At 22.7% G+C, this 10,960-nt stretch overlaps 4 protein-coding genes across 4 annotated transcripts; 3 read left to right on the top strand and 1 right to left on the bottom strand.

Annotated features, from left to right (window-relative positions):
- Positions 1 to 1,075: 1,075 nt before the first annotated feature.
- DDB_G0286669 (acyl-CoA oxidase) lies at positions 1,076 to 3,312 on the top strand (the record flags this gene model as incomplete). Its single annotated transcript, XM_632518.2, has 3 exons — positions 1,076 to 1,201; positions 1,340 to 1,559; positions 1,655 to 3,312. 3 exons carry the CDS (start codon positions 1,076 to 1,078, stop codon positions 3,310 to 3,312), a joined length of 2,004 nt encoding a protein of 667 aa, XP_637610.2.
- Positions 3,313 to 5,372: 2,060 nt separating this feature from the next.
- DDB_G0286667 (hssA/2C/7E family protein) lies at positions 5,373 to 5,747 on the top strand (the record flags this gene model as incomplete). Its single annotated transcript, XM_632517.1, has 2 exons — positions 5,373 to 5,385; positions 5,494 to 5,747. 2 exons carry the CDS (start codon positions 5,373 to 5,375, stop codon positions 5,745 to 5,747), a joined length of 267 nt encoding a protein of 88 aa, XP_637609.1.
- A 180-nt stretch (positions 5,748 to 5,927) lies between these two features.
- Positions 5,928 to 6,389, bottom strand: DDB_G0286813 (hypothetical protein; the record flags this gene model as incomplete). Its single annotated transcript, XM_632516.1, has 2 exons — positions 5,928 to 6,247; positions 6,383 to 6,389. The coding sequence occupies 2 exons, from the start codon at positions 6,387 to 6,389 to the stop codon at positions 5,928 to 5,930; spliced, it is 327 nt and encodes a 108-aa protein (XP_637608.1).
- A 349-nt stretch (positions 6,390 to 6,738) lies between these two features.
- lin9 (RmlC-like cupin family protein) lies at positions 6,739 to 10,498 on the top strand (the record flags this gene model as incomplete). The annotated part of the gene is made up of 7 exons (XM_632515.1): positions 6,739 to 6,901; positions 7,058 to 7,228; positions 7,443 to 8,235; positions 8,357 to 9,225; positions 9,318 to 9,949; positions 10,041 to 10,342; positions 10,429 to 10,498. The coding sequence occupies 7 exons, from the start codon at positions 6,739 to 6,741 to the stop codon at positions 10,496 to 10,498; spliced, it is 3,000 nt and encodes a 999-aa protein (XP_637607.1).
- Positions 10,499 to 10,960: the final 462 nt, after the last annotated feature.

The raw sequence follows: 10,960 nt of genomic DNA, 5'->3' as shown, positions 1-10,960 counted from the left end.
TTTTATTTTAAGTGTTTTTTTTTGATATGGTTGAAATTTATAATAAAGAGACATAAACCCAGGCAAATCACTTTTTTTTTTTTAAATTTTTATTTTTTTTTTATTTAAATTTTTGTTAATCTCGCCCATCTGCAAAAAATTGAGTCACAAAAACGATTTTTTTTTTTTTTTTAAATTTTTATTTTTTTTTTTATTTTTTTTAATCAAAATATCTGTTTGAAATTATTTTTTTTTTAAAAATAATGGTATGTTTCCATAAAACACCCATCATTTTTTGATTTTTTTTTTTATTTTTAAAGTGTAAGGTTTCCTTCGCTTTACATAATTTTTTTTTTTTTATTTTTTTTTTATTTTTTTATATTTTTTTTAATTTTTGTTAGTTTTTGTTTTTTGTGTGTTGTTGTGTATTGTGTAAATAATAATAATAAAAAAAATAAAAAAAAATTATTAAAACAATTTATAAAGTATGTAAAAATAATTTTCTACATTTTTTTAATAACCTTTTTTTAATTACTTTTTTTTTTCTTTAAAACAAAATCCATTGTATTATTCCAAAAAATATAAAAAAAATAATAAAAATTCCCATAATTGGGTTTGAAACTGCATGATTTATTAAAAAAAAGAAAATTAAAAAAATTATTTATTCACCCCAATTTTTTATTTTTGAAAACTCGAATAAAAAAAAAAAAAAAAAAAAAACATTCCGCATTAACAAAAAGTTAATTAACTTTTAAATCTATTAACACTCAAACTACTTTTTTTTATAAAAAAATAAAAAAATAAAAAAATAAAAAAATAAAAAAATAATAAATTAAAAAAATAAAAAAAATACTCATTATAAATTATTAAAATATACAATTTAAACCAAAAAAAAAAAAAAAAAAAAAAAAAAAATTAGTAAAAGTAGAAATTTTAATCACTATTTTTATTTTTATTTTTTTAATTTTTTTTTACAACACACATACTAATTTAAATAAAAAAATATATATATACAGACATAAAAGGAAAAAAAAAAAAAAAAAAAGTGGCAGGCCAATTTATTGAAACTTATAAAATCGGAGATGGATATAAAGCAATGTTACAATTTAAACCATCAAATAATGATGTTCAACAAAAAATAAATGATCAAAATTCAAAAAGTAAATTATCATTATCAGATAAATTAAAAAATTGGTCAATTCAAGGTTTTGAAAATCATAATGTAAATATCATAATTTCAAATTTTCCATTATTATTATTATTATTATTATTATTAATTAAAATTTTAATATTAATATTAAAATAATAATAATAATAATTTTTTTTTTTTTTTTCATTTTTAATTTTTATTTCTATATAGATTAGAGATGAATTAAATAGAATTATGTCAACTAGTGAAGTTTTTAAAGTAAAAGAATTGGATATGACAAAAGAGGCTAATAGAGTGTTGGTATTAAAACAAGTTTTAGAAATTACTCGTGGTGTTTTTGAAAAAGGCTTAATACAAATTTCAGATCTTCGTGATGATCCAAGTAAAATTTTAGCATTTATTGATATAGTATCACAATTTGATGATGCAAGTAAGTAATAAAAAACATATCCTAATTCTAAATTGGGAGGAGAATAGTTTATACTAATATTTATTTTTATAATTATATTTGTATTTTAAATATAGGTTTAATGACAAAATTAATTGTAAATAATTTTTTATTTGGTGCCGCAGTATTTAATTTAGGAACAGAGAGACATCATAAACTATTACCAGATATTCAATCAGGAAGATTATTAGGATGTTTTGCAATGACAGAATTAGGACATGGTAGTAATGTTAGATCATTAGAGACTACTGCTACTTATGATCCAAAGACCGATGAATTTATAATTCAAACACCTTATAGAACTTCGACTAAATGGTGGATTGGTAATGCTGGCCATGCACAGATTTCATCGGTATTTGCAAGATTGATAATGGATGATGGTAAAGATCATGAGGTTCATTGTTTTTTAGTACCAATTCGTAAATCCAATGGAGTAGATTTACTTCCAGGTGTGAAAATTGGTGATGTAGGCTCAAAGTTTGGTTTGCATGGTGTTGATAATGGTTGGATTCAATTTGATAATGTTAGAATTCCAGCATCAAATTTATTAGATCGTTTTGGGTCTGTAGAGAATGGAATTTACTCATCACCAATTAAGAATCCATCAAGACGTTTTGCAAATATTTTAGCTCAAATGATCACTGGTAGAATCACCATTAGTTTTGGGTCAACTCGTACTTTAAAGTCTGGTTTGATAATTGCCACCCGTTATGCATGTAAAAGATTACAATTCGGACCAACCTCAACAGGACCAGAGATACCAATTCTTTCATACCCAACACATCAACTCACCATCATGCCAATGATTGCATCTACCTATGCATTCGATGCTATTAAAATCTATTTGGGTAAGAGATTCCAAGAGAGAACTGATGAGGCGGAAATCCATGTATTGGCATCGGGTCTCAAAGCAATCACTTCACAATTCACCACTGTGTCTCTAATGGAATTGAGAAGATTATGTGGCGGTCATGGTTATGGCGGCTATTCACGTTTGGGTAAATTGGTGGCCGCAATCGATGTAGGTAGAACATTCGAGGGTGATAACACACTATTGCTCCAACAGGTTGCCAAGGATTTACTCACACAATTCAAGAAGGAGTACAGTGGAAACAAGTTCACTGGCACATTGAAATATTTGGGCAAAAACACCAGTCTCCTCCTCAGCGGCATGAACCCAATCACCACCATGCGTAGTGATGACAACCATTTACTCTCTTTCCAATTCCTTTTGGATTGCATGGAATTTAGATCTTCAAAACTTTTAATTCAATCTGCTCAAACCGTTAGTAAGAATTATAAAAAATCAAAAGAATCATTCACAGCATGGAATCAATCTTTAGAGATTTTAATTCATTTGGCTAAAGCTCACACTGAAACTATCATCCTTCAAAAGTTTATTGAAAAAATTCAATCTGAAAAGGATCTCGAATTGGCTTCCATCCTAAAGAAACTTTGCCAACTCTATGGTCTTTACATCATTAGAGAGGATTTCGAATTCTTTAGAAATAGTAACTACTTAAAGAAAGGTAAAGCTAAAGCTATCATCAAATTAATCGGTCAATTATGTTCTGATCTCTCTCAACAAGCTATGCTTTTAGTTAAAGGTTTTGGTAATGAAGAATACTTAATGAATTCACCTTTAGGTATGGAGGATGGTGATCTCTATGAAAATATTTGTAACCAAGTTGGTGGTCCTTTCACTAAAGATAATTATATTCAATCTAAATTGTAAATTTATTAATCCTAATCCACAATATCCTCAAAATAAAAAATTTAAATAAAAAATTCAGGCAATTTAATTATTATTGTTTAAAAAAATAAATTCCTTTTCCAATCATTTTTTTTTTTCATTATCATTTAGCCGTATTAATATGAAAAAAAAAAAAAAAAAAAAATAATCATCTCATATATGAAATCAAAGAATTAATAATAATAATAATAATAATAATAGTAGTATACATCAAAACAATTTTTTAAACTTGCAACTAGGTTAAAGATACCAGAAAAAATTAAAATTGAATTACTTAATAGAGGATTCGTTAAAAATGAAAATAATTTATATTTTGATGGTGATTATATTACTGAAACATTTCGAAATCGATCATATCCTCCACAATCAGTTTATAGTTATTTAGAAAAGAGTTATCAAAAGAAGGAACTATATCAAGATTCTATCATTTCAAGTTTTTATTTTTTTAAAATATTAATAGAATATCCTGAAAAAGAAGATTCTCTTTCAATTTTAAAAGATTTCGTTAATATTGCAACCAAATTTTATAAAATTCCCGATTTAAAAATTGATTTTAAAACATTATCACATAATCTAAAAAGTTTTAAAGCAGGTCAAAAAGTAGAGATTTTACAAGCTATTTCAAGTTTTAATGTTTCCAATTGATTCATTAACATTAGAATCTACAAAATTCATTTTCAATGGTTTAAAATCTTCAGTGGAACATGTTTCAAAGGCAGAATTAATTCCACAATGTTTTTATAATTCGAATATTATTAAAACAGCAGATGTAGAATTACTTGACCAATTTTTAAATGAATTTCATTCAGATCATGAAAGAAATTTAATATTTAAAATTGAAGTTGAAAATCCATTAAATAAAGATTATTTCAAAGATTGTTCAATTCAAGATAGTGAAAAGATATCAAAATTCATTGACAAACTATCAAGTGTTAAAGAATTCAATTCAAATTCAAAATCAATTTTAAATTACCTTTCTCAAGTTTCCCAGTTTTCAAAGACTATATGATTAATAAAATAACTAATCAACAAATTTCAAATAATTAAAAAATAAAAAATAAAAAATAAAAAATAAAAATAAAATGTTTACCAAAAAAAAAAAAAAAAAAAAAAAAAAAAAAAAAAAAAAAATAATAAATAATAAACAATTTTTTTTTGCTTAAAAAAGTATCTTATTTGGGAAAAAAAAAATCAAGTGTGAAGAATTTTTTTTTTTTTAAATAAACATGGATGTGAAAAAAAATGGTTAAAGATAAAATTAATCAAAACCAAAATAAAAAATAGCAATAATAATAAATTTAAAAAAGAAATATTTAAATATTGATGAAATTATTATTAATATATTGAGGATTAAAGAGAATTAATTAACAAACTTGGAATAAATTGAAATGCACTCCCTAAAAAAATTATTCGGTTCACTAATAAAAAAGGAATTAATAAATAAAAAAAAAAATATAAAAAAAATTTTGGTGCCACATTGATAGTGGTAAATACCAAACTCGTGAATACCATTGTTATTATTAATAAAAAATACAAGTATAGATAATAAATAAAAAAATATTATTTTTTTTTTTTTTTTTAATTTTTTACCCAAATATGACATAATTTTTTTTTTTTTTTTTTTATTACAAAACAGATAGTGATAGTATAAACTACCAAACTTATCTAGATATTGTTGCAATGTATTATTTTGGAATCTACTATAAATAGCTTTTTTTAAAAAACTGCTATAAATAACTTAAGTGGTGAACTGCTTATTGTTTTTTTTTTATTATGTTGTTAAAAAATTGTATTTTAAAATTAATTTCCCACACGTATTGGCAAATTAAAAAATATTATTTCTACCATTAATCATATATAAATATATATATGTTTATGTAAATAAATAATAATAAATAATTAAATTTAATTTTTATTTTTATTTTTTATTTTTAATAAAAAAAAAAAGTATAAATTGAAATTAAAAATATAAATTTCAATATTAGATAAATTCAAAAAATAAATTATTTGATTAATAAAATAAAAAAAAAAATCTTAAAAAAATGACAATTTTATGTATGTTCAAAATAAAATAAAATACTAAAAAAAAAAAAAAAAATAAAAAACTAATTAGTTCCTTTCTTTTTTTAAACTTTTTTTTTTTTTTTAATTTCTAATAAATAGCTGCAATTACTTCAATTTCAAGACCAAATAAAATTAGTAAATCTGTTGTTTCATCAAATGGAGGTGCTTCATTGTCGTTGAGTTCTAATTCAGTTGCATGTATTACTGCTTGTGGAGGCTCAAGTTATTCATATAGCTCAAGCTATCAAAGTTCAGGTTCAGGTTTTTCTTATAACTCAAGCTACTCAAGTTCAGTTGGTTATAGTTCATCTGTTGGAATTGCAACTGGAAGCTGTCACTCACTATGCCATTAACTAAATTAATTAATTAATTAATTAATTCAACCAAGGAAATTATTTCCTTCGTCATTTCAAAATGTATCAATAAAAAAAGAAAATAAATAAATATTACCAATGTAAAATTGTTTAAAATTAAATTCAAAAAATAAAAAACCCTATTTAGTGTTTTTTATTTGTTTTTTTATTTGTGTGTTTTTATATATGTTTTAAATTTTCATTATCATTTGTTGTCGATGGATTTGAATTGATAAGTAATGAGAAATCTGGATCAATTATTACATTTTTATTATAAATTGATACATTAATACCAATAAATGATTGAGATGTGTGAGAATCACTAATTACACCTAATGATTTATCTAATAATTCATTTGAAATTGTAATTGGAACTGAACCAACCAATGCTCTTTTAATTAGTCTACCATATAAACTTTTATTTGATATTGATAATTTAATAAAATCTGAACCTTGACTCGTTGTCTTATCAAATTCTATATTTAAACATGAATCTGAATCTGAATTAATTATAGCAGTTGCGGATAAAATTAATTGCAATTGGCTAAATTTCGTTGAGAATGGATATTTCTCAATATAAATATATATATTTTATTTTTTTAATAAATAATTATTTTTGTAATTTAACTATTTACTATTCATTTTTTGTAATTGATTTTTATTTTTAAGAACAATGAGTTGGGAATAAATTTTGTATAAAAAGAAATCTAGATTGCTTTTTATTTTTTTTAATTTTATTTTTTAAAAAAAAAAACGGATCGATTGGTTAACTAATTTTTAAAATAAATACCAAATCAAACCAAAAAATTTTAAACCCAAATTTATATCATTTTTTTTTTTTAAAAATTTTTTTATTATTTTTTTTTTTAAAAATTTTTTTTTTTTTTTTTTTGTTTTTTTTTTTATTTTGGAAACTGTTAAAATTTAAATTTTCAAATAATTAGGCGCGAATATAGTAACTTTATCACTAAAACAGATACAAAACCACCCAATGAGGAAATCAACACCCAAAAAAAGGGGAAATCAACAAAACATTGGTGAGGTTGAAATAGGTGATGGTATAAACAATAATAACAGTTTGGGTGAAGATTCTACTATTCATCCACAACTAGGACCTGAATGGGATATAAAAGAGATAACAGATTTATATAATAGTAAATATTAATAATAAACATATAACATTAAATTGCTAGATATGTTGTGTATATTATAACTTTTATAAAAGTTGTCTATTATAATAATACTAACCAAACACACCCAATTTTAATAATAATAACAATAATATATACTTATATATTTACTTAAATTAGTAATTATAAAAAATGAAAAACCTGAATGGAGATCAATTTTAAAGAAATTTCCAAATAGAACAGAAGAAATGTTAGAATATATATACAAACTAAGTTGTACCACTAAATTCATTTTAGATTCACCCGAACATTTCTTTTCCTTTATTCAAGGTGTTTATGCAACTTTTAAAAGTATATTTTAATTTTACTTTTATTTTTATTTTTTATTTTTATTTTTATTTTTATTTTTATTTTTATTTTCATTTTTTCTTTTCTAGTAAAACTAGAATCTATAACTATGTTTTTTTTTTTTTTATTTTTTTTTTTTTTTTTTATATTTTTCATTAATTTCAAAAAAAAAAAAATTAATTATTATTATTATTATTATAATTATTGATAATATTAGTGGATCAATTAACTAAACAATCGCAACCACAAATGCAATATCATTACCAACCACCTCCACCACATCAAATTACTCAACCAACAACTCAAAATAAGCCACCTCATCATTTACAATTACTTCAATTACAACAACTAAAACAAAAAAGAGAACAACAGCAACAACAGCAACAACAACAACAGCAAAATAACCAACAGCAAACACCAAATCAACCAATATATCCTCAACAACAAATTCAACAACAAGTTCAACAACATTTTCCAACAATAAAAACTTCTGCAATAGGTGGTAATGGTCTTTCACCATCTAAAACATCATCAAAAGGTAGAATCATTTATGAAAATAATACTGACTTTAATAATAGTAGTAATTTAATTATTGATCACTCACATCATGGTACACAACAACAACAACAACAACAACAACAACAACAGCAGTATCATCATCATCAAGCACCACTATCACAACAACAACAACAACAACAACAACAACAACAACAACAACAACAACAACAACAACAACAACAACAACAACAACAACAACAACAACAACAACAACAACAACAACAACAACAACAACAACATAGTATTTCAAAACCAAAATCCAGTAGAAGATTATTTCCTGATTCACCAAATAAACCAAATACAACCACTACCAATACTATAAATTCTTCACCGACCACAGTGAATGAAATTTTACCACCAAGCACTAGAAAAAGATCAGCCTCACTCAATAGTGGCAACAATATAAACAATAATATATATACACCTACTAGCACTAGTGGAAACAATAAAGAGTATGTAGATTATTATTTGTTTTCTCTCTCTCCCTCTCTCTATTTATCTATCTCTTTTTAAAAACATATGATACTAACCACAATTAAAATAATAATAATAACAATAATAATAATAATAAAGACCAATTTCACCATTAAGTGATGGATCACCAAGTAGTTTGCCAGCCAAACTACGTGGAAAACAGAGACAAGGTAAAATACCAGTTCCAATGGTTGAAGGCTTTCCTTCATCTCCAAACAGATTATCCAATCAAATTAATACAGTAATAGATAATAATTTAAATAATTTAAATGGAAATATCTTAGTTAATAATAATAATAATAATAATAATAATAATAATAATAATAATAATAATAATAATAATAATAATAATAGTATTAATAATAATAATAATAGTAATAATAATAGTAATAGTAGTAATAGTAACAATAGTGTAGGTAATAATTCAACTGATGGAAATATAAATTATACTCAACAACAGCAACAGCAACAGCAACAGCAACAGCAAAACCATCCTACTTTAAATGAAAATGATAAAAATGATATATTACTACCATCAAAAGAAGTTCAAAGTGTGATTCAAAAGAAATTAGTTAATTTTTTATCAAAACAAAAACAAACAAAATCAAACTCAAAAAATAAAACAACTTCATCATCATCTTCTTCATCATCTTCTTCAAATGAAAATAAACTATCGAATCCAGGGAAATGGGCATATTATGAATGGTTTTATAGTGATTTAGATACCCCATTTTATTTTTATAACGAATTTCAATTATTAATTCACCAATTTCCAATTTCAAAGAAATTAACTAAAACTGAATGGAATTCAATTAGGTCAAAAATGAGAAAACCAAGAAGATTATCAAAACAATTTTATGATGAAGCTCGTAGTAAATTATATCATACAAGAGAAACCGTTCGTTATTCAATGTTAAATAATGATCACTTAAAATTCCTTCAAATTGAACCTGATTCAAGGGTTTTATGTATGTATTTTAATATTATTGTTATTAATATTATTATTATTTTATTAATTAAAGGAATTATAAAATAAAAAAAAAAATAAAATAAAAAATAGATCTCTATGAAAATTCATTAGAGAATGGAAAAGTAATTTCATATAATAAGATTTCAAAAACATATTCAATATTATCAGATACCAATAACCAATTGATTGATGTACCAGATTCTGAAGTTATGTCTGCTGATAAAGATATTCGTGTTTTCATTGAACAAACGCATTTACAATCAAAAGAAAAATCTTCAACAACAACAACAGCTACTACTACTACAAATACAACAACCCAATCAGGGGGAAAAAGAAAATTTGATGAACTTAATTTACCAACTACTTCAACAAACTCATGTAAAAATAATATAAATGTACAATCAGCAAATAATAATAATAATAATAATAATAATAATAATAATAATAATAATAATAATAATAATAATAGTAGTACAATTTTAACGGATCCTGATCAAGTTGTAACATTAGTAGTTGGATTATTAGAAGTTTTAGAAAGAAAACAAAATTTACTTTTAAAAATTAATGAAATGAATGAACAAGCAAAAACAATGGTATTTAAAGGTTTTCCAATTGAATTTCAAAAACAATATTCCGAATTACTTTTGGGTATAGAGTATCATAATAGTGTTTTACAAACTTTATTAGAGATATTTAGAAAGAATAATTACACAAAAAGAAATGTAAGGTGTTTTTAATATCTTTTTTTTTTTTTTTTTTTTTTTTTTTCAATTCTAATGATATTTTTTTTTTTTTTTTTTACAAATATTATAGAATATAGCTGAAGAATATCAACCGAATGATAAAAAACAATTAATTTCAAGTTTAATCGATTTATATAAAGAGAATGCAGACGAATATATATCAGATTTAGAGAAGCAATTGGATAAAAATGATAATGACCAATCAGATGAAAATCAAGCTTTGAGAGAATTAATTATTGGTTGTATAGGATTTATCTTTCAAATTAAAAACCAATGTGTAAATATAGAATTTTCAAGTGAGGATTTAGACTTCCTTTTTGAAACTTGTTTGAATCAAATTAAACCAAAATCAGATTCCACTGAAAATTTGGTGTAAGTTTATTTTTATTATTATTTTCCAGAAAAAAAAAAAAAAAAAAAAAAAAACATATTAATCCTTTATTTTTTTTTTAAAAAAGATTATTTAATGAAATTGAAAGAGATGTTGAAACAATTAAAAAGAGAATTGTTAATTGTAAATCTGAATAAAAAAAAAAAAATATAATAAAAAATAATGTAAATAAAAATATTACTCAAATACTAAGACATTAAATCAATCATATGAATTTATTATCACTCGCCAAGTAAAAAAAAAAAAAAAAAAAAAAAAAAAAAATAGGAGCAAACCCCTTAAGTTTTTTAAAAAAAAAAAAAAAAAAAAAAATTTTAATGATATCATCAATTATCATAGATGTTGTTATTTTTTTTTATAATATAAAAAAGGATAAAATCTTTAATCTGTATTTCTTTACAACAATGTATTTTTTTTTTTTAATTATGTGTTTAGTTAAATTAAATTTTGTATTATCCAAACGAGCTTGTCGTTGTTATGCATGTCAAAAAAACTTTTTTTTTTCAAACTCCAACCCACTCACACAATTTATTACATTCACACCAACACATTCTCGAATATACAATTATAGAAAAAAAATCAATATAAAATGACACTGG

This window comes from Dictyostelium discoideum (assembly GCF_000004695.1).
Source record: "Dictyostelium discoideum AX4 chromosome 4 chromosome, whole genome shotgun sequence".
NCBI classification, from domain to species: domain Eukaryota; phylum Evosea; class Eumycetozoa; order Dictyosteliales; family Dictyosteliaceae; genus Dictyostelium; species Dictyostelium discoideum.
Note: the sequence above shows the minus strand (reverse complement) of the source record. Positions and strands in the feature narration are given on the sequence as shown.